A 24,427-nucleotide genomic window follows, 5' to 3' on the forward strand; every position below is an offset into this window, starting at 1 on the left:
CGTGCGTAAGTCTGCCCGAACTGTTTCTTCTTCTCGATAAAGCTGTAGAAAAGTCATGACGGAAGTGTCGTGTCGCACCTCACTTATCTTAGTTTCGCTTTAAAGCTTTTTTTTCTGTCTCTTCTGCTGTGTTTGTGTGCTCCGACAGATTTTAATAAATTTGAAGACCACGGGAAACCCCCAGCGTTCTGAGGGGGAATACAACCGTGTGTCAGCGGCGCTGCAGCGACACGAGTGGGGGCATTCATTCACCACAAAACTCACTGTTGGTGTCGGTGAAATAGTCTTGTTGTGTGTCCACTGTACGTCAATATGGAGGAGTGCAAATTAAGCGTCGGTTCCCTGAGCGAAGACGTCCTGAACAGGCTGGCGAAGATGTTGGATAACGCCACCTGCGGGTGGAGGCAGCTGGCCAACGCCGTGTCCGAGCAACCGAGTCTCCGCTGCAGGTGAGGCATTGAAGGCGCCACGCTGAAAGACAGCGGAGGTTACAGCTAAATGTACATTAATTCTTCAAAACTACATTTAATTTGAGCGCTTATTGTATTACAAGGATTCTCTCTGACTCAAACACTAATGCAACAGGTGCAGAAGTTAAAGGTTTAGATTATACTTTATTGATCTCACACTGAGCAAATGCACAGCTGTTAAAGGGAATAGAGAATAGACATAGAATAAAGAATAAATTAGAACAAAAAATTGTAGTGCAAGAACAAAAATGTAGTGCAGTGTTAGAGGGTGACCTTGAAACTGTGCTGTAGTATTGTAGTCCACACACTGTCCAGGACCAAGTCATTATGACCCAGATCAGAGTGTACAATAAATCAGGATGTGACCAAGACTTTAGTAAGGGACCAAGACCAAGTCTAGAAACAAATCAAATTTTATCAAATGTATTTGTGTTGTGCCAAATCACAACATCACATAAGTGTATTGATGCCACACATACAAAAAAAGTGGAGTGCTCAGTATTACGTTATAATGAGAAACTATCACATTATTTCGAGATAAGATAGTTTCTTTCTATAACGTAATAGTTTCTCAAAATAACTTGATAGTTTCTCGTTATAACGAGAAAAAAATCTTATCTCGAAATAACGTGATATTTTCTCGTTATAACTAGGAAAAATCTTATCTCAAAATAACTTGATAGTTTCTCGTTATAACGAAAAAACATCTTATCTCAAAATAATTTGATAGTTTCTCGTTATAACGAAAAAACATCTTATCTCAAAATAACTTGATAGTTTCTCGTTATAACGAAAAAACATCTTATCTCGAAATAACGTGATATTTTCTCGTTATAACGAAAAAACAATCGTATGTCGAAATAACGTGATAGTCTTTCATTATAACGTAATAGTCTCTCGTTATAACGTGATAGTTTCTCGTTATAATGTAATAGTTTCTCGTTATAAAGAGAAAACAATCTTATCTCGAAATAACGTGATAGTTTCTCGTTATAATGATAAAACATCTTATCCCGAAATAACGTGATAGTTTCTCGTTATAATGTAATACTGAGCACCCCACTTTTTTGTATGTGTGGCAGCAATACGCTTCCGTACAACATACATGATCCCAAGGTACTTTACGTGAAGTATAGGGATCACAGGGAATTACCTCATGATACAATACGATAAGCGATACGTGGTCCACGATACCAATAATATCACAATACGATTCTGTGATAATCAATATATTACAGCACATGAATGTTTTAGTGGTTTTATGAAAGCAACATATCCACTCGTCTCTTTAAAAGACACTTCTCCTTGTCTCCATGAGCCTCATGTGTAACCCTTTGTGTAAAGGTACTGTACGTCATTTTGGACCTCAGACTGTCACTTCCTCTTCTGACTGTGGCCACTGTACTCCCCTCCCCTGCAGTGAAAGTGAGCTGACCAGCTGCTCCCTCCAGGTGCTGAGCACCACAGGCAGCCCTGGACGCACGCTCCTGGCTCGACTGGCCGATCGCTCCTGCTCCCTGGTCTTCCTATGCCACTGTCTAAGGAAGTTGGACCACCAGGAAGCCGTGCAGTACCTCACCACCATTGGTATGAAAGAAGCAAACGTTGGCATGAATATGGGTTTATTTCTCACGGTAGAAAAAAAAAATGTGGGATTTCCAAACTTCACAGGTTTCAGGTTCCAAAAAAAATGATGCAGAACTTCCCATTGCCCACACCCATGTTTGTACATAAACAGGAATGTGTCACATCTTTAAAGTCAACAGAAACACATGACTTTAACTGAAAAGCTCCGTATTGTGTTTAAATATAAACTGCCAGAGGAAACGTGACTTAAAATGTACGAGCAAGCTTATGTTTTAGGGTTTTTATTTAACTTCTACTGTTCTTATTTATTTGTATGTCTTTTAATGTGGGTTTTTATTTATATAGCTCATTCTAACTTCTAACTAAGTTTTGAGCAGCACTATATAAATACAGGCTATTTTTATTGAGTGTAACATTTATCATGTATTGTTGAATGACAAAATTAGACATTATATTTTACTGATCCAGTTATCCAGTCCATTGTTGCGGTATTAGGTTGACAGATAAATAGATACTTCACCGGTAATAAAATACAAAATAAACTTGGGATGTATAACAAATAATGATAATAATAAAATTACAACATGGCGAAAAAATATATATATCTGCAGTAAATAAATATGTGGAATGTGTATAGAATTTAGGGATAATGGCAGAGTTATGTACTTGAGCACAGTGCATATTTTTAGACAATGTTATTGTCTCATCATTGCAGTAAAGGCACAGTTGTCATTGAAATAAACCACACAACTGACAGGAATTCTCTTAAATGCCATTCTCTGCTCTCAAATGCCAAAGAAAAGAACTTACAAAATCTAGATTTGCGAATTATGCAGACTCTTTGTTTTCTCTTCTTTGTCAACGGACTTACCTGTGCAATCTGTGATTTTGACACTTTCTTTCTCTCTGTGTGCTTGTGTGTTTATAGAAGAGACAATGATTCGGATCACAGTGCAGCCACAGTCTCAACAGGCCAGAGTAGGGAGCAGGGTGGTATTGAGCTGCAGAGCCTCAGGTCCCCCTGACCTCAGCTACCAGTGGTTCAGAGGCAAAGAGGAGGTCAGTCCAATAAATGATCTGAGTGTTTTTGAATCTTATGTTTATGGCATATTGATGTCAGTTTGGAAATATACATGAATGATTTTCTTGTTTTAGATTTCGGATGAGACTGGCTGTACACCAGAGTTGGTTCTTTGTCCTCTAGCCCCGGGTCACCAGGGTCACTATATCTGTAGGGTCAACCACGGAGAAAAATGTGTCTTCTCTCAGTGGGTCCATGTTCGCTTGGTTGACTCTGTAGATTCTAGTCCAGGTACATCTTCTCTCTTTGTCTCGTCTCCCCTTTTCCACTTCTTATATCACGTTTTCTGACATATAATGCTTCGTTAAATCTCATCATTCCAGGCTGTAGCAGCACTGTGTTTACCGGGTCAGCGAGTGGGCTGAGTATCATCCACCAACCTCAGCACCAAGCTTTGTCTGAGGGCGACGTTCTTCTCATGGAGTGCAAAGCAAAGTCCAACCCTCCTGCTCAGTATGAGTGGTACTGTAACGCAGAGCCCCTGTCAGAACACAAGACAAGTTCACTCAAAGTAAGGAGATTTTAAAAGGTCCAGAGTGTGAGATTAAGGTGAAATCTTTTGGCAGAAATGGAATATATATTAGTCATACGGATGTTTTTCTGACCACAGAATGAGCTATTTACATTTACATTCCCAACTTCTCCATGGAGACTTCCATGTTTAATAGAAAAACTAAACTTTTGAGTTCTAATAATAATAACAAGGCTAGATAAATAATCCTACATGCTTGGAAGGTAATGGTGACTTGAGGGATATTCCGCAGTCCATCCATCCATCCATTATCTACCGCTTCATTCTCCACCAGAGGGTCACAGGGGGTGCTGTGCTCATCTCAGCAGACATTGGGCGATAGGCGGGGTACACCCTGGACAGTTCGCCAGTCCATCACAGGGCCACATATAGAGACAAACAACCATTCACACACTCACACCTACGGTCAATTCAGAGTGACCAATTCACCTAATCCCCATATCGCATGTTTTTGGATTGTGGGAGGAAGCCGGAGAACCCGGAGAAAACCCACGCACACACGGGGAGAACATGCAAACTCCTTGCAGAAAGGCCCTTGTTCCGAAGTTGTTCCAAACGGGGCTCGAACCCAGGAACCCGGGTCTTCTTGCTGCAAAGGCAAGAGTGCTAACCACTACACCAACCATGGGCACTATTCCGCAGTCAACAGATGTAAATCCTACACAGTGTACATGTAAAACTTTGAATAAATACATTAAAATGAAGTAGGGAATGAAGTGTTATTTTCATGACAAGGGAATCAAATGGGACATTTTGAGCCTTAGTGTTCTTGTTTGTTGCTGATCCGAGACCTTAGCTTTTGGCTAAGTTTGTTCAGTAGGTCAATAATTTGACTAGACATTTGTTTAAAACGTTAACAATGGGCGCATGTGTTTTCAGGCTCGTGTGTGAATAGCATACTGTTTGCAGGTGATGCGTATCATTGTCTTTCCTGCAGATCCCGTGTGTGACCACAGCACACAGAGGAGAGTACAGGTGCAAGGTGTTCAATTTCTACCATGAGATGTGGAGCGACACAGCAACAGTCAACGTTGGTGAGACTCACAGACATAATGTTTATTTATATTGATTGTATTGAAAATGTATTGGAGGAGAAATCAAAGATATTGATGTTAAAATTCTTATTATTGTGCATTAAGCATAGACATTGGAAACATTACGGCACTAAACACTATTTTCTCATTTTGTATTTTAATGCAGGCCCCACTTCCATCACTGATGCACCCTGGGTAGAAGCTCATCGTGGTCCAGGTATGTTGTTGGAGTTCACATTACAATTTAAATATATGGGGAATAAAGGAAGTAAAGAGTTGTGTTTTAGTTCCTGTACTACACTTTATGATTCCTGTTTTTAAAGCACACTGGTCAAAAATAAAAGAGTGTTAGGTGGCCTGTATTATAACAGTTAATCTAATACTCTGTGTATGAGTGTGTGTTCAAGTGTGGAAGTGCTGCAGGAAAGAATATGCAAATAAGGGATAAACAATTGTGATGTAATGTCAGTTAATTCTTTTTCATGTTTCAAGTGTCACCGGGCTCGCAGGAAATCCACAGGTCAACTTGTGGACCAGGAATAAATCCACTTCAGCAGAGAGCCAGGCAGCCCCCAAAAACCAAACGTTTCCATGGTGAACTTTCTCCAAACAAGTCCTTAAATAATACTTATTAGTTACAATAGGTTGTGCATTACGTAACACATTTGGTGAGTTTTCAGTGATGCCCTGTTTCGTCCCCGCAGCAACAGACAAAGTCGCTTTGCTGATTGGCAACATGAACTACCTCTACCACACTCAGCTGTGTGCTCCAATCGCCGATGTCCACGAGTTGACCAACCTCCTCAGACAAATGGACTTCAAGGTGGTGTCCTTGCTTGACCTCAACTGGCAGGAGATGCACAGTGCAGTGACAGAGTTCCTCTTGCTGCTTGACAAGGGAGTCTACGGTTTGTTTTGAAATGTTTCTACACTTAAAAGGGCTGTACAGCTTCTGACTCCATCCATCCATCCATCCATCCATTATCTACCGCTTTATCCTCCACTGGAATGTTGTGGGGGGTGCTGTGCCCATCTCAGCTGACATAGGGCGATAGGCGGGGTACACCCTGGATAGCTCACCAGTCCATCACAGGGCCACATATAGAGACAAACAACCATTCACTCACACTCTCACACCTACGGTCAATTAGAGTGACCAATTCACCTAATCCCAACATTGAATGTTTTTGGACTGTGGAAGAAAGCCGGAGAACCCGGAGAAAACCCATGCACACACGGGGAGAACATGCAAACTCCTTGCAGAAAGGCCCTTGTTCCGAAGTTGTAGCTTCTGACTCTGTAAATACAAATGAAAGTAATGCTTTTGTTTACAGTAGTACAGGCAGAATATGGCTGACGGTGATTTAAACTCTCTTTATATCCGTGCCAAATGCCATATATAATCAGACTTTGTATACTTATATAATAATCTTTCAGTCCTTTACTTAACTGAATGTCATCATGCTTTTTTCTTGTTATTAAATTGATAAATAAATTGCTTCATTTTGTCCTTATTCAGGATTACTATACTTTGCTGGTCATGGTTATGAGAATTACGGCAACAGCTTCATGGTTCCCATCGATGCGCCGGCCTCCTACACATCAGAGCACTGCCTGTGTGTACAGAATATACTCACAAGGATGCAGGAGAAAGAGACTGGTCTCAACGTCTTCCTGCTGGACATGTGTCGCAAAAGGTTTCAGTGTTTATTTTCATTTTCCTTTCATTTCATTCAGTTGAGCTGAATGCTTTATTGTATTGCTCATTTTTTTCCCTTTCCTTGATAGAAATCCAAATGATGATGTCATTGTTCAGCCTGGACTTCTGAAGGTCACAGCAAATATTGTATTTGGTTATGCAACGTAAGTTGAATTAGGTTACATTCCTCTTGCTTTCACCCTTAAGACACCACTAATGTGCATGTGGTGGTGTTTAGATGTGTAGATGCTGAGGCGTATGAAGTGAAGAGGCAAAACGTGTCCAATGGGATCTTCATAAACTTCCTCAAACAGCGAGCTTGTGAAGACGAGAAGGTGACGGTCATGCTGGACAGAGTGGCTGAAGGTATGTACATATCCAATCTAGCATACAGAGACTACAGGAAGTGTATAGTGATGCTCTAAGAATCTTAGTGGATAGGTCTCGATGGTGTAGTGCCAGTAAATCGTTTGTTACATTCATTCATCGTCTACCGCTTTATCCTCCACATTATGGTCCCTTGGCTGCTGGTACCAGTCACAGCTGACATAAGGTGGACAGGTCACCAGTCTATCGCAGGGCCTTGTTTGTGTGTGTTTTATTGCGAGTAAATACGTTTCAAGATGTATAAAGGAATCATGTCTCATCCTTTTGGTCAGATTGTAACTTTCAGCTGTGGAGACATTGGTGCACATCCCTAGTTAAAAGAGTGTAGTTATTTATATTTATATACCTTTTTACATAGTGTATTATTATGGATTTATCTTTGTGCTTTTTGGATCTTTAATGTTTTATACTGTATCTCTATGTATTTTTTAGATTTTTCTCTTTGAGTTGGTCATAGAGTCTTTGTTTAACTGACTTGAATGGAATTGAATCAATGACCCAGAATTTCGGACCAAATCAAACCTGAATCTACAACCAGAATCACCGTGGTGTTGTTATTTATTACTTCCATGACTGGTATGGTGCATTAATTACTAACTTTGTGCATTAAAAGTTGCTTTTTCTGACCAGACATGGGCCGTTGTGTCATCACACGAGGGAGGCAGGCTCTGGAGCTACGCAGCAATCTGTCCGAACGACGCTCCCTCACTGACCAGATACAGAGCTCTGAATGTTCTGCATCCTTTAAAGCTCGTAACCTGCAGTGGGCTGTCGCTCATGGTACTCCTTCGTTTTGTTTATCAGATTAACCTAAGTATTATAATGTATTGTAGATTACTTTTTTACGGAGTGAAGTATAGTTAACCTACTGTGTGACTGTCTGTCTTCATAGTCCTACCTACGAGCCGCTACCTGCAGTTCGATTGTGGGGTGACTGTTCAGCTTGGGTATGCTGCAGAATTCTCCAACGTCATGGTCATTTACACTCGGATACTCGACAAGCCCGCAGACATTGTTTCCTGCTGTGCACAGCTCTCTGACTTCCCTGGGGTTTGTTTCTAGTTACTTATGCAGACTTTTCACTGTTTCACAATGCACTCTGATTTAAGCAGGAAATAATGGTATTGTAGAATGTATGCACTGTACTCACTTATACACTTTGTCCTGTTTATTTCTTTTGATTTGGACAGGATGTGGATATCGATCTGAAGAAGAGTAACCAGGAAACTCTACTTGAAGCTGGGAGTTTATTACTGATCAAGGAAGACCTCCCTTTGCCAGAGGTTCCCAGTCTTTACACTCGTATCCGTGGCCTGCAGAGACTCAGGGTCAGACACTACTATTACTGTCCAAAATCACCCAAGAAGAGATTTCAAATATTAGCTGAGTCAGATATGGCTTAATCTACCTTAAATAGTGCATTCGAAACTTTTAAACAGTGTTACACAATATTCTATACGCTTAATTTCCTTCTTTATCTTTACAGAGTGACCTCACATTCACCGTCTGTCTTCATTATACCTATTCCAACATGGATGAAGAAATACAGGAAAGAAAGTCAGTAACAGTTGGCAAACCGCTGGTGTCCAAACTCAACCTCCACGAACCACGACCACCTCGTGCCCGCTCTTCGTCCTCATCTTTCAGCCTTGACTCCTTGGATGTTCTTGAGTGCTCCTCCATCACCAAGGACTTCACCTCTGTCGGCTCAGCCTCAAACACATGGCCATATTATGCACAAAGTGGCAGAGCATCGTCCACCAGTGACTCTGCAGCTTCATCCAGGAGTCCTAACATACCAGAGGAGACTGACTGCCACGGACCGTGTGACACCCTTAATCCTCCTGTCGTCAGCCAAAGCTTTCCCCACAGTCAAGCAGATGTACAATAAATGTACAATTTTCACTCTTACTAGACATAAAAAACTTGATTTCGTTCTATAATGATACATCAACTAGCATTTGGTGTGGTATACAAACATTTTACAAGAAATGGACACATTGTAAGACATTACATAGCTCAAGTTTAGTATGTACCCTGTTTGTATGGAAAATAAGTTTAATGGGGAAAGATTAAACATAATATTTGGTTGAGCTGTGAGTAATGATGATTTTTATAATCACTTTTCTGTTGAGCATTTTCTTTATTGTTTGATACGTTATTTCGACCCTCAACATGATGATGTCCTAAAATATAAGTACAGCAGCACCCACATCTCAGGCTTCAACTGAGTCAACATCGCATGCATGGTCTTGCATATCCTCTCTCTTATTGACATGACCGTCTTGCAGAAGTGGCTATCAATATTAATATATGTGGGGATGGGGGGTTGAAAAAAGGGGAAATGGTAGAGAACTTCTCCAAACTGATTGAGATCTTCACCTCTCAGTGTAGAGCCTGCTGGAAAATAGCTATTCTTTTGTGTTGAATCTCGGATCATTTCACAATATATTTATTATTTCAGCCCACGGTTGGTGTAGTGGTTAACACTCTTGCCTTCACAGCAAGAAGACCCGGGTTACTGGGTTCGAGCCTCCTAATAAGGGCCTTTCTGCAAGGAGTTTGCATGTTCTCTCCGTGTGTGCGTGGGTTTTCTCTGGGTTCTCCGGCTTCCTCCCACAGTCCAAAAACATGCGATATGGGGATTAGGGGAATTGGTCTGGAGAACTGTCCAGGGTGTGCCCTGTCTATGGCCCTATGTCAGCTGAGATAGGCACAGCGCCCCCCTCGACCTTGCGGTGGAGGATATAGCCGTAGATGATGGATGGATGGATTTATTTTATTTCAGATTCCGATATTTTATATCAAACCAATCATAGGTTATGTGCAAATAAACAACATCTTATTATGCTTTATTATACATGGACACGTATAATAAATGTGTAGTAAATGTTATGATTGGATGAAGAAATTAGTTAATGATATTAATATATGTTTCCACATATATATTCATCCACCATATAACATTTATCACATCTCAGTGGCTGTTTTTTATCGTTTGTCCCGTTAAATTTGTTTTTCCAGGTCTTTCATAAGGTTGTTTTTTGAACAATTCAGTTTCCCAGTCCCTTTTCTGCACTGCAAACATACTGCGCCTGCGCAGTGACGTCACAGGTTGGCGGCCTCCATTTTGAAGAGTATCGCTACATAGCTGCGTCCATCCGTGGTGCAAAGTTGGCACGTAATTTGTTGCACATATAGATTTAGCAATACTTAAAATTACATTTTCACGGGCAAGACGATGGCTGATCCATCTGCGGACGTAGAGGTTCCAGAGGGAGCAGAGGTTCGCCGTCTGTCCGAGTTGAGAGTCATCGATCTGAAGGCCGAGCTGAAGAAGCGGAATCTGGACACCGCGGGCGTGAAGAGCGTGCTGTCGGAGCGTCTGAAAAAGGTTCATTGGCAACAACTCTCTGGTTTAACAACGAGGCAGAGAATCACCACACACAGCAACGGTTATCTACTTTGCAAAAACACTTTGCTAAAACAATATAAACAAACAAAAACAACGTTTTGCCCACGAGCTCCCAACTATGTGCTTATGCTAGTCGTTAGCCAAACAGCTAAACAATCAACATCTCGTGCCGTTGTTGACGCTGTTATATGTAACAGTACATTATACGTTAGCGGCAGTTATTAAACATGGCTGCTCAAAGTGACCTGCAATAAATTAACTATTGCATAGTAATACGACCTATTTACGGTATTGCTGTAACCGTAACGCCATGCAGACTGTGGAAACTAGTAATGCATCAATTTCATATTTTCTGCTACTTAAATAAACCCGTTGAAAATAATAGACTAAAATGAAAATAATTGTGAACATACGTGCACCCAGCTGCAATGGAGAGAAATGAGAAGCGAAAAATCAATTCTCTAATTTCTCTGCTCACCAATTAGTTGAGGTATGACCATTATCTATCTACCTTTATGGTATATGTTCTTGACTGAAATATTCTAATTCAAGAAGCTATATTTGCAGCCCTACAATTTACATTCATTTCAGTTCAGGCTGTCTTTGAAGTATATCTTTTGCAACATGTATTTTGTATATTTTCATGCGATGCTGACCATTTTGAGTCATCATTTTGTAGCCAAATTGCTAAGCTGTCACTCATTTGTTTCATGTTTCATTTCATCCCATGATCAGGCCATCGAGGAGGAGGGTGGGAATCCTGAAGAAATGATTTTGTCTCCAGATTCAACACAAAAGAAAGCGAATGTCACACCTAAACGGGCTGCTAAAGGTAATGTCTGGACAGGCTGCAATAACACGCCTCAAAAGTAACAGCTTAGGTCTTGTGGTATGTGCTCAAACATGAAATATGATCCATAACTGAAAAATCCTGCAGGGTGAGTGGTGAAACTAGTCAAGAATAGTCAAGCTAGTCAGGTTGCCTATGTCTGCTCTCCAGAAAATACAATGCCTTGGATGACTGAAAAGTTTTATATCACCTGATGCTTACAAATTTGGTCTGTATAGAGTCTATAATGCCTATCTGCTTATTTTTCTATAGATACGCATCAAGAAAATGATGAGCCAGAGGATAACGCTGTTGAGGAGGACTGCCATGATGGGCATGTATGTTTCTGAAAAGATTAATTTCCATTTTATACTTAATGTGTTGTTAAATATGTGATCATGCTTGTATTGGTTGGCAACTAAAAAGTTGCCACGCTCTCTATCTTAAAGTCTTGTTTTTTTTAAAACTAATTTCAGGAGGACTCTCAAGACGATCAAGAAAACATACAGGAAATGGACATCCTTGACATGAATGTGCTGGATGAGACGGAGAATGACAATGGAATACCAGCTGAGGATGATGAGGATGAATCTGATTTTTGCCACGGAGATATAGATGCACTCTTGAGTGAAGAAAATGAGAATGGGCCCGCTGAGTCTGAAGATGGAGTCGTAGGGCCAGAGGTGAGACTGGACGAGAGCTGCAACTTACTAGGTCAAGTACTAGTGAGGTTTTGTACTGATCCTTTCATCTATTAATCAAGTAATTTTATCCAATAGCCAAGCAGTGAGCCATTTTTGCCTCACAGATTTTTTATATTCTAATTACTCAAGTTACGCAAGGAATCGTTTCAGCCCTAGACTAGACTAGCATTCTGTGCACTAACTTCATCTTGTAATGTATTTGCTAATGTTAATTTCTGTTATATTTGTGTATTTTAGCAGATGGGTGACTTTGAGATGATAGATAAGGAGGATTGTTTGACACATTCATCACTCAACATGGTATGTTCCCTTACAGTCTGTCTAGTGATTTCATGGTAAAGTTTTCCAACTGTGTAATTCATGGAGATTTCTTTTTTTTTGGCTCAGGATCCAGATGCAGATGATGCGATTGAAGAAACAGGTACTGTAGGAAATGGTTTTTAGAAAAGATGGAGACATCTTTGCATATTATTGAGCTTGGAATGCAAACGCTTAGTTTAGGAGGAGAGACTGGAAGCCCAAAGGAAATTGCTGGCTTTGGGCTGAAATTGATTATCCATAATTAATAATTTCACTGCAATATTGGTCAAGTTACCAATGTTGTTCTCCAATTTGTCAAATGACAGTGGTTAACAATTTGATGCACATTGACAGCAATTATATTTTATGGTCAGGGAGGACTGAGGTGTTGTAGTGTTTCTAGGTTATCATACAAAGACCAAGACTAAGAAGATTCAAGACATCAAGACTCATCTGCTTTTGCATCTTTTTAACGACAATGACTCAGAAATCAGCTGGATATGAATATGCTGGACTTGAGCTGAAGTTCTAGTCAACACAAATGGACACTTGGAAAGCCAGAGATTGAAAGAAGATGGACTCTAGTGAGCCTTGATTGCTGCACTGCTGATCTTGTGACACTCTACAGCACTGAACTCTTTGTCTGTTTTGGATCAGGTGAACAAATGAAGTGATTCCACTTGAGTGTCAGTCGCACTAGTTGCTTGGTTGTTCTTCAGTCTTTGGGTTCTTTTCCAGTCTCTCTCCAGGGTCTACTTCATCGTTTTAATACATAGTTCTAAGAGCACAGGCCAGTGGTCATGACGTTCCTAATCCAGGCCTTGCCAGTTCCTCGTTAACCATTGCTTTGTTTCAGAAGTGATTAAACTCTGTGCCATTCTATTCCTGTTAAATCCGTAGAAAATGACAAAGTAGCCGGGTCTTGTTTATCTGAGGCGCTTAACGAAGATCTTCAGCCGAGCCACGAGACGATCCCTGAAGAAGAGCAAGCTGCCACCACCACAGGGGAAGACAGTGTATCCGACACTGGATCCAAGTGCGACAAAGCCGCCTCTGGAGACGTGGAGAGCGACAGGGATGTTCTGGACACTGACGCCAAAGAGGTCGGAGACCTCCAAAATGTCCCTGAAGAGACATTTGACACTGAAAACAAAAGCTCGCAGGCTGTTAGTGTAAGCGAACAGGGCGCTCTGGGTGAAACTGTTGATTCAGAAATTGGCTCAAAGAAGGGTGAGGAGGATGAGAAGACAGAAGAGAAAGCTGCTGTGGATTCAGCCTCGACACTGAAAGAGTCCTCTTCTGTAGAGGGCGATGATCAGAAAAAGAGGTTTGTTGCTTTCTGTCTTCTAGAAACCAAAATGGCTATCTCTGTTGCATTGGCTCCTTTGTACTAGAACAATTGGATGCTCTTTTGGAGGTAAAATGTTCTGCTTCTGTCCGTTTCCATTCGTCATTCCTTCCACGCACCTGTAATCACTCTATTACTCATTAACCTGTAATTTATTGGTATAGTTCCATATGTTCACTGTTAAAGCACGGCACTAAAGGTACATAAGTCATTGATCACAGTCAACTTTTGTATTCGATCATTGAAAACGAGTACATGTATGTGAGAACATCACATTGTCTTTACTGCTGCATGTTTATGGCTTTTTTCTTTGTCTTTAGCTCTGAGGAAACGGATGGTAAAACGGAATCAAAAGATGAGAAGGGTGAGTGGAGGAAACATTTTCCGTTTTATTCTCGTACTTTCAGATGGATAACAAACTTATCGACATGTATACGTGCAGCCATTGGAAGTGGTGCTGCACCGAGCAGTAGCAGAAATCTGTGGGTCAGCGGCCTTTCTTCCACTACCAGAGCGACTGATCTGAAGACCCTTTTCAGCAAATATGGCAAGGTCAGTCTGTGTGAACTAACTATTATCACCAGGCCTGGTTTTAACTTCTCACTTATTTTTGAAGTAAAATAAATTAAATTGCCCTTTATTTACTTGTATTATTTTTCCCCATTTCATGTAGGTTGTTGGAGCTAAGGTGGTAACCAATGCCAAGAGCCCAGGGGCTCGCTGCTATGGTTTTGTAACCATGTCATCCACAGAAGAGGCCACCAAGTGTATTAGCCACCTTCACAGAACTGAGCTACATGGCAAAATGATCTCTGTGGAGCGGGTAATTGTTTTTCCTCTTTCTATTCAGATAAACACCTCTAGCTTCTGAGTGTCTATTTTGACAAGATTTGAGGACAAAATATAATAAATCCTGGTGAAGCTTGAACAAACATATAGTTATTGGTACATTTTCCGTTAATGGCTACACCCAAGTAAAGCCAAAGTGCTTTATAGAACAAAACTTGATAAGAGAATAAAAATAAGTGTGATACATGTCACCACTGTTTGATTATCGAGCACCACTTCTAAAATATCACACATTAATATCATTGATGATTATCCACCTCATGATAATTTCAATGACTATCAGGCCATTTCATTTAAAACAATTTTTACTTGAATTAATGTGACACCATTTTCACAGACACCAACACAACAGACCAACTGCTGCTTCTAAAATAATCAAAGGGAAACAACATACAGTTCATGTGAATAAACGTGTTTGTTTTCAAACATTGTAGGCTAAAAATGAGCCAGCGGGGAAGAAGCCAGCAGACAAGGGTGACGCCAAGAAATCTGGCAGTGAAAGGAGACACTCCTCTGACTCCAAGTAAGATCATCTCAAAACTCTGTCCTGTTTGAGTTAAGTCTGTCAGAAAATATATATGAGACTGGGTGGAAGCAGCTTCTTGAGAGATGTATCTGGTGCATTTGCAGCAATATCCCTTGCTCTCACACCTGCCAAGCCTGTCAAGTGAACGGTTGGACAGTTATGTGATTAACTGATGTTTCTTGCATTTATAGATGGAGAGATACAGTGCCCCTTTAAACATTATTTTATAGTTTTATAGCTTGGCACAACCTGGTGGTAGCCTGTAGCCTCCGCGGTTCAGAGTTCCTTCGCTACAAAATATTTGACTTATGGTTATCCTTGGGGAGGAAAAAAAAAAGAAGCTGAAATGTTTTTGAAATTCTTAATGCAACTCTGGTAGATCTCATACTGTTAACCTATTTTCTAGGACTGATGGAAAGGATGAGAAATCTGAAGGAGAAGGAAAAGATGGCAAAGGTGAGAAAGTTGAATCACTCCCAGGTTCTATGTATCAAGCTGACACTGGAAAACATTCACGCTGGAGTAATGACTACACTGTCCATTATTGACAACACCCTTTAATTTCCACAGGACGAAATGAGAGGACTGTGGTTATGGACAAGTCCAAGGGAGAGCCTGTTATCAGCGTCAAAGCCAAAAGCAAGGAACGAGTAAGTGAATACCTTTTTTTTTAAACTGTTTTATTAGGGTTACAGCAGGCATATGTAAATATCTGAGTTTTTTGTCTAACTTTGCTTTTCTTTGCTCCAGAGCTCAAAAAGTCGAGACCGTAAATCTCCCAGTAAAGAGAAGAAAGACATTCTGTCATTCGACCAAATCAAGGAGCAGAGGGAGAGAGAGAGGCAGCGTCAGCGAGAGAGGGAGATCAGAGAGGTTGAAAGACGCAGATTCACGTAAGCATCTTTTAGGGACGAGGGTTAGTAATAATCCCAATAATCCCGCCCTGATTTCCTGAGATTTGATGCAATGGCATCAGCAGTGTCATTTTCTGTCTTTGTCGGAGCACCATTGAAAGTGTTGTATTGAAGTTTGACCATGTGATTCAGCAGTTGAAATAATTGACCCGTTTTCTCACTTGTCTTTCTATGCAATACATGAAATATATTTGGTGATAGTTTACTCGCAAAACATGGATTCTTTGCCTCTTTCTTTTCAGTGACCGTGACAACAAGCCAGATCGCGAGCGTGAGCGAATTCGTCTGTTCAGGGAAAAAGAGGAGAGAAAACACTTGATGCGGAAGAGACACTGGCTGGAGGTACTGTCAGAAAACTAAAATATATTTCCTGGAGATAAACTAGAGAATTCTTAACATTGAGTAATGTCAAAAGTAAGACAAAGATGTACTCTTGATGTCATGCATCTAAAAAACCTGCTTTATTCCCAGACTGAGAAGCAGCGTCTTGATGCCGACCGAATGGAGCGTCAGTTCCTGGAGCGTGAGCGGCTACGGATAGAGTATGAGAGGCGGCGCGAGCAGGAAAGGATCCTCCGGGAGCGAGAAGAGATCAGACGTCAGCAGGAGCAGCTGCGTTTTGATCAGGATCGACGTCCGGTCAAGAGGCCGTATGACATGGACGGCAGGTAGATAACCACTGACATGATTCGTTTTTTGTTCAGAGTTCAGAGATGGTAATTTTATATAGCTTTTTTGTTCACATTAAAATGTCATGTCACATGGCAAGCCTCTGTGCTTCTGTTTGTGTATTTTTTGGGTTTCTCTTCTCTATAATATTGTAATGTTTCTACCTTACTCTGTACAGTGCCTTGATGAATGTTATGATTGGGCGCTGTACAAATAAAATTTAATTGAATCGTTCTTTTCTGTTTCTAGGAAAGATGACTGGCCCGATAAGCGCATGGCCATGGATGACCGTTATGGCCGCTCCGACTTTGGCAGACAGGAACGTTACCAAGACTTTGACCACAGAGACCGGAGCCGTTACCCAGACGACGGGATGATGGACAGACGGGATGGCGCTCGTGGCGTAGGTACAGACAGAGATGGTCAGGTAAGAGTCCTCCTCCTGTCACTGTGGGTATATATCTGCTTGTTTTTATGCACATTTTCAACTTGCGCCCAAAATATCTGAGTCGAACTGTGTCTTCTCTCCTTACAGCACTTCTCAGACAGACATGGCAGAGACGGCCGCGAGCCTTGGAGTGGAAACTACGATAAACGCATAAACTCGAGGTGAAAATTGAGCTGACGCACCCATTTTCATCAATTAATGCCATAAAAAGTTATTTTGAGGAGATTTAAACATTTTTTTTTTTTAGGGAGGGAGGTCGAGACTGGGAATCTGGACGTAAAATGGAAGGAGACCGAGCATGGCAAGGTATGAATATTTTAAATGCATTACATTTTTAGGCTACTGTCTCCACAGTGGAGAATGTTTTTGATATTTGTCCTTGATGTTTTATTTTTCAATTCCAGGTAGAGATGGTGCGATTCCAGGCCAGAGCCACATGGCACGTGGAGGAATATCAGGGTGTGTATTGAATTATGAGCTCTCCATTTGTTGATTTGATCTTTTGTTCTGAAATGAGCCGACTGTGTTAAGATGGTGTCGATCATTGTCTTTTTTTCTTCCCCCCCCTCAGTCGTGGAGGCTACATGAACACGGGAACATCTCAGTCACTCTCTGGAGCTCTGAACAGACAGAACCAGCTGATGCAGGGCAGCGGGCTGCAGAGTGGCGCATTTGGTCGACGCTACTGATGTTCGTCTATCAGAAGACCACAGTGGAACCCTTTCAGGTCATATCGTGAGGGTGTGGCCATCTAGTTCTTGTAAAAATGTTTTTTTTGTCAGTTTCAGTACATTTTTTGATGAAGACCTTAACTTTTGTGTTTTGATGCAGTGATCCCTCTGCCTTGTACTTATCATTGAGTCAGATGTATTGTGTGTTTATGTGTTGTAAATTTTGATGTAACATAGGCGCATGAGTTAGGATTGATGGACCCAACCTCTCCAGTCTCCCATCCATATCCCACTTTGTGTCTGAACCATGGGGAAAGTTTTCCAGTCTCTTTGAGCCTTTAGTTGCAGTTACATTGGCTCCTTTCTCACATTTTTAAAAAAAAAAATAAAGATGGCTGGTTAAACATTTCCTTGCTGAAGAAAAGGTTTTTAAATTAAATGTCACATTCACATTATCCAAGTGTGGGCTTTTTTTTTTAATTTATATAATTCAGTTAGTGAATTGTGTGATAAATGCCCTTGGACTGTGTAAATCTGTAATTAAAATTTTACATGACGTTTGGTGTTTCAGTGCAATCTTTCTGCAACTCTTATCTGTTTTAGTCTAGTTAATACAATTGTCTTTTTTTATTGATTTGTCCATAGCCAAGCGGAAAGGGAACTTGGCTTGTAACTTGCAGTTGCTGGTATGAGTCCCCACCAAGTGAAGGGCTGGGGCACTCCTGAAGGTATCCGATCACTCATGCTTATTGTCAAATGGGCAATCAACATTGACCCACAGAGGGGGCCACATCCAGTGTACACCTTGCGCCAGTCCAGATACGTGAGACGATTGCATCAGGAAGGGCATCCAGCATAAATCAAATATACAGATCATCCACTGTGGCGACTCCTCGAGAGGTAGAGACCAAAGAAATCGTTGAAATGCTGCTAATGACATTAATGCGTTCTCTTATATGAAAGTCCGTTTCGGGGAAATGTGTCGTCATGATGCACTGAAACAGCTCTTAAAATGTAAACACTTCCCATTTACTGTTAGACTTGATTATTCTAACAGACCTGACACCTTAAACACAATTTGATGATTACATTTCCAAACAGCAGCTGCAGTGTTACTCAATGTCCAGTGGGAACTGGTAGACGCAGCTTGTTGACCTGCAGTCTAGAGTGAAGAAATGGGATGAAAAAAAAACTGTTGGCAAATCCACTGAGTGGTCTGGACCTTGGTTTCCTCACCCAGTCATGCAGAGGATAATTGGACACTACATTGAGTGAATAGCTGCTTGTCTGTTTGCCTTGTGATGGACTGACAAACCTGTGCAGGGTGTTACCTGCCTTTTGCCCGATATCAGCTGGGATTAACTCCTGCTTCCTGTGACCTTCATGTGCAAAGTACAAATATTTATATTGTGACTTTAAATGCAGTTACAACATAGCTGAGCGTATGGAAGACCCACCCCCCCCCCACAAAAACTGTTCACTTCCTCGTTGTTTTCATTGTGGCCACTAGAGGGTGTCATGTAATCATGAAAGTAAGTTGAAACAGATGTCTGTGCACATTTTTAAAACATGGGTACAACTTTACAGAATCAGCTCATCCATAGTTGTAGCTGTGATAGACATGCCTACCTCCCAGTGGACTCAAATAACAAAACATCAGAAAAGTATGTAAGAGGGGGGCATGACTTGTGGGTGAGAGTGTGTTTGGGAATCGAATGTACCAGCTTGTTTCTCCGCTTAATCACTTCTTAACTACAAATAGCCGGATGTAGAACAAACAGGTGAAATCAACATGACTGAAAACAGTGAGTGGGTGAGCACACAGTGTCTGTGGTGGAGCAGCACGTACCACACACACAACTCATCCTCTGCGTCGGGCCCATGCTGTTTAACATCATTTACCCAAAGTGGCACCAGTTTCCTCAAGAAAACGGTTGTTTATTTTCTCTGTCCCTTCATGTCCATGTGTCTGTGGTGTGTTTCCATTCACTTTTTTCCTTCCTACATATATACATCTACATCATGAACCACAGATGTTGAAGTGAAGACTCTGCTTTAAATGGAGTGTATGTAATTGGCTTCTTTTATGAAAGGGATATAGGCATCAAAGTATACAGCTAAGACTGTGTTTAGGCTTCTTCCTCTTTACTGGGTCATTGCTGTAAATGCAGATTTAGAATAAAAACACAACTCAGATCTGTCAAATTAAATAAGGAATTGGACCTTTAGTTCAAAATTTTTGAAGGCTGCTTGGATAAAGAAGTTGATTCTTTTTCTCTATGATCTATGCTTTTCTAATTGCTCCATATACAATATGTCATGAGGGATTTATGTCTATATTTGGTACAGTCAGAATCCCCTAAAAACCCTTGCAGTTTTGCCTTAACGTCTCTGTTTTTTGGCTGGAAAACAAACCACAGCAAACCAAGTGCCCCGAAAACTTTTGTAAAGTTTAGTTTTTGTATTCTAATGCTGCCCTGTTCCATAAAATTTGTCATTATGAGTGACGGAGAGAAGATTGATTTGTGAAAAATACATTTGTATAATGCAAAATTAAATATTCAACACAATGCACTGAATCTGCTTTCTGCATCTTTATCACAATTGTGTTTCTTAGTGAGTTTACTTTACTTTTACTTACTTCATTAGAAAACATTAGATCAGATACTTTCTAGCCTTACTACCTAAGATCAAAAATGTTGATGCTTTGGTAATATGATATACGTTTCTGGGAGCTTTTAATATAGTGTGTGGATCCCTTTTTTTCAAATGACATATGTAAACAAATATAACCTGATGTGTACAGCAGGAGACAGAGCCACACCTCTGTCATGCATGTGAGAAACACAATAACACAGTGGAATTCACATCATATCACTCAGTGGGTTCCCAGGTCAATCTTCTGCCACGTTTCATGACTTTGCTTGGTTTCTGAATAAGTTGGCCATGCAAAAGCTCTTCCATGTGTTTCAGAAAAAGGCAGGGGGGTGGGGGGCGGGGGGTCTGCAGGGCTCCAGACCTAACACCACCACGGGTCAATCCATCAGGAGCCTCAAAGGACGGCTGAGAGAAAACAAAGCTGAGACAACATCCTTTTTAAATGTTTCAGCAAAAGTGAGGCTCAGAACAGCAGCCTGACCTGCAGGGGGACAGGAGGCGGTCTGCAGGGAGCCTGCTGTGATTATGGTTCTCATTCAATTTGCTCAAACCCTGACCGTAAGTGCAGCTCTGCAAAAGGCAAAGTGACATGATATCATTTGAAAACGGTATAGGGAAGTCTGAAAGTACTGCGTATGCATCTGTTAAGTGTAACCTCTAAAGATCTACTGTAGGTTCTCCTGCATGCATGATACTGATCCTGCTCACCCAAATCTACAAGTTGAAAACACTTGACCCAGACAGCCGCCAGACAGATTAAACAAGAGCAAAGAACAGTCCTGGGCCGAACTGGATTGTCATGATCCGCATGACCGAGTGGAGAGATCAGAAAGTGAACAATCTAAGAAGATCATGTCCAGGTTGACACGAGTAGCAGCCTCCTCCTCCTCCTCCTCCTCCTCCTCTCTGCTTCCACCCAGACATCTGGAGCAGCTGAAATACAACACAATAGTTATGAAATGGCTTCTGTCTCCTGAACTGGAACATCGGTGAGTTGAGAAAGTCTGATGGGTCCAGATTTATGCTGGAACATCTGCTCAAACATATCAAAATGGCTGCTGTGAAAAAGGCCCACTGAAACCTGAGTCAGCTCAGCCTTTGCAAAATGAAGCTTTGGACGTCTGAACCCTCCTTTAAATTCACTTAGAGATTTGCTTTCCCCCTTGTTGATAGAAAATAAGAATCAGCTGTTTTTTTTATATACTGTATGCCACAGAGTTTGGCTGGATATGAACTGCTTCACTGCACCATGCAGTGTGCTTTATGTGTGGAAACATCTGGGCGTGCATGCTTGCTTTATGTTGTATGTATGTGGACACTTGTGCGCCGACACAAGTGTGAGGGGAGTAAAAGCTCTGTACGTGCACTCTTAGAAATAAGGGTTCCAAAAGGGTTCTTCTACAAGGGCTGAGGTTCTACCTGGAACCATTTGCTTCTGAAAAACCCTTTCCCTGAAGAAAGGGGTTTTCAAGGGTTCTTGGTAACACTAATGGTTCCAGTAAGAACCATTTTGATCCAGAGAACCCTTTAAAACCCCTTTCCTGAATAAAGGGTTTTTAAAAGGGTTCTTGGTGGAACCCTCCAAAAGGGATCTCCTATGAGGACAAGCTGAAGAACCTTATATGGTACTACTCAGCAATTTTATTTCTAAGAGTGTACCTACACAGTATATACAGGCACATACAGTATGTACAGCCTTACATGCATTCTTCCTTACACATTAGAGCTCCCATTTAAGGGATATTTATTGCCAGTAGTGACGTCTTGAGCACATTAAGCTCTAAGGTGTGCAGAGCCTGTGAACACACACTCACGCACACATTTTTGCACAGCATATGTAGTACGGACACTCATAGACATAATGCATTCCCTAGCCCCTTACTCTAACCTTAACCATCAGCCTTAACCTAACCCTAAAACCAGGTCTTGACCCTCAAAAAGTCCTTTTAAGAGGCGACAAAACGTCCTCACTGTCCCAAAATGTCCTCACTCCCTTATACACGCACAAGAACAGAGACACAGCAGGGATTTTATCTGCTTCACTATTCAAGGCTTAAGCGTTTCCATTTAAACAAAAATAATGTCTAGTTCTGACTTACATGCTGCCTTCTTCTGACCTTGCTGATTGTCTGTGGAAGAAAAAAAAAACTCCACCTGAATTCTACATTTTGACACAGCTGAGTCTTTAGAATGTCGTAGAAATCGTAGATTATCTTCTTTAATGATAGGGCATACAGTTTATAGAGCACAAACAAGAATCAGGCTCAGTGCACTTCCACACAAACACAAGCTCATCTTCAATTCAGGCATCAATTAGGGTCCTCTTTATACTGCCAGCTTAAGAGGTTACAACAACCTCTTTGTGTCGGCTAAGAATAGAGGAGTAAAATATTGCCCTGCTCTTACACACATCACCTCTTCTTCATCAAGTCTTACTGTGGCACTTTTATGACCTCACTGTCGTAAAAAGGCTCGTAAAAGGCTGAACCCCCTGGAAACTTGCTTTCTTCTTCAACAGTCGCTGCAAATCTATCATGTAATGGTTTTCTGAATGGGGAAAAAAAAAACATGTAGTGCCACATGTAAAAATGTTGAATGTGAATGTTATTATTGGTGAGTCCTAACGCATTCTTCTAAATAACTGACACCAGCTGGCTTCAAGGTTTCAGCAAAAAAAGTTCTCTTTCCGTTTGGCTACAGATAATGGCAGCTGAAACATCCAGATAAACAGGAGAACACCGTATGATTTGTGTCAGTAAAGTTATTAAAAACACTGTAAGGAACGGCCTCGCAAAGACGAGGCAGGACGCACGGAGAAGGAGCCATGACACATGGAGTTGGAAGAAAATCAGTAGTCACGTCTTTCTCTGTGCCGATGAAACGAGCCGCATACTGTACACACATGGTGAAGCACGACGAGGGGCCCCCGCAAATACACTCTGAGAGAATATTTATGCTACGTCGGGCTCTCAAACAGAATCCCTTCCGTCTTTCCTCGGGTCAGGCCCCTCAGCGAGTCGTCTGAATGCATATTTGTATTCAGGATTTCATCATTTTTTGTGAGGTTACAGCAGCATTTTCACTTTCAGCAGCACAGCCTATACTCTGTGTCGCCATGAATCACAAGTTACACCTCGTGGTAATGTTTGCTCCAGTGGTTTCCTGTACATTCTGGAGGCAGGAGAGGAATAAAAAAAAACAAAAAAAAACAAACAAATATGGACCAGATAACAAACAAGATGATGTAGAATGTGGAGTGTTTATTCATCTCCTATTCAAATATTTGACCATTGGGTCAAAAACCCGACAGACGTCGTTCATCCAACACTTGTCCTGAACATTCGCAGAAAAAGAAAAAAAGAAAACAAAAAAAATACATTGGAAGATGTGCAAACGGTAGAATGTGCAGCTTTTATTTACTTTATGAACTTTAGCAGAGAAGTGCAATAACAGGAAAGTGGAGGAGTTGTGTGTCATCTCTGCAGTGATCTTTTCATTTCCTCAAGTTTCATGGTCAAAGACAGACTATAAGTGGAGCTCAGTGAATGAAATTGAACGTTGTTATATTAGAGATTCAGACCAAGATAACACACACAACTGTCTAGTCCTCATGATCGTCTGCGTCTGCTCCTCTTCCTCATGTTGCCCGGGTGTGTCGGAATGCTTCACAGTCATGTTTTTTTTTTTTTTTTTTTTGCCTTGTCATTTTGCGTCTCCCTTGGGCTCGAGCACAGTGTCCACAGTGAACGCAAAGATCAAGTCTGAGATCAGAGGCTGTGGCAGAGGGAAAGGCGTCGCCCTGCTATTTAATCGGCGGGTAGCACCCGCTAAGGTCTGACCATAAGCATCACCTTATCACAATCCATGACTCACACACACACAGAAAAAGAGACAGGGATCTCCCGTTTAGAGCAGGCAAATATAGAAGTAAAAATAACTTTCCATTTCAAGCTCCAGTGTTTAACTTCTGTCACTGCTAGTGTTGCTCACTTGACAACTGTTCGAATGTAACAAACATTTGTTTATATTTAAAGGCGCCATATGTAAGTATGTGGCCAAAAACTGTTGCTACACTCAAATTCAAAATACCGAGGACTTTTAGGTTTCGTTTCGTAGACTCAGACGTAACTGGCAACCCGTGGTCACTCGGCAGCTGATTCTCTACTGACTGCAATGATTGGTAGACGGTGGCGCCACATGCCAAAACATGATTTCGAAACATAAACATGATTTGCAATTGATTTTTTTTAATGTGAATATTTTGGCTGTACTGTTGTTGTTGGTGAGTTCAGTTTGTTATATGAAC

The 24,427-nt window shown here is 41.2% G+C and overlaps 2 protein-coding genes across 3 annotated transcripts; both read left to right on the forward strand.

The window, feature by feature from the left end:
• Positions 1–312: 312 nt before the first annotated feature.
• malt2 (MALT paracaspase 2) lies at positions 313–8,681 on the forward strand (the record flags this gene model as incomplete). Its single annotated transcript, XM_083888190.1, has 16 exons — positions 313–449; positions 1,891–2,057; positions 2,986–3,116; positions 3,213–3,369; positions 3,462–3,649; positions 4,608–4,704; positions 4,871–4,912; positions 5,197–5,298; positions 5,409–5,612; positions 6,224–6,401; positions 6,493–6,567; positions 6,642–6,769; positions 7,421–7,570; positions 7,683–7,840; positions 7,981–8,118; positions 8,277–8,681. 16 exons carry the CDS (start codon positions 313–315, stop codon positions 8,679–8,681), a joined length of 2,457 nt encoding a protein of 818 aa, XP_083744316.1.
• Positions 8,682–9,928: 1,247 nt separating this feature from the next.
• On the forward strand, positions 9,929–18,020 carry safb (scaffold attachment factor B). Of its 2 annotated transcripts, none has more exons than XM_083887876.1 (21): positions 9,929–10,184; positions 10,941–11,037; positions 11,308–11,372; positions 11,511–11,717; positions 11,976–12,038; positions 12,126–12,159; positions 12,939–13,365; positions 13,707–13,750; positions 13,829–13,938; positions 14,060–14,209; positions 14,670–14,758; positions 15,168–15,217; positions 15,332–15,411; positions 15,512–15,654; positions 15,918–16,017; positions 16,147–16,343; positions 16,594–16,771; positions 16,880–16,953; positions 17,040–17,098; positions 17,197–17,251; positions 17,364–18,020. In XM_083887876.1, the coding sequence occupies exons 1-21, from the start codon at positions 10,032–10,034 to the stop codon at positions 17,479–17,481; spliced, it is 2,493 nt and encodes an 830-aa protein (XP_083744002.1). In that variant the 5' UTR covers positions 9,929–10,031; the 3' UTR covers positions 17,482–18,020. The 2 variants fall into 2 exon arrangements, with proteins under 2 accessions (XP_083744002.1, XP_083744003.1); XM_083887877.1 differs by having other exon boundaries at positions 11,979–12,038.
• Positions 18,021–24,427: the final 6,407 nt, after the last annotated feature.

Source organism: Microchirus variegatus, assembly GCF_963457635.1.
Source record: "Microchirus variegatus genome assembly, chromosome: 4".
Taxonomy (NCBI): Eukaryota; Metazoa; Chordata; class Actinopteri; order Pleuronectiformes; family Soleidae; genus Microchirus; species Microchirus variegatus.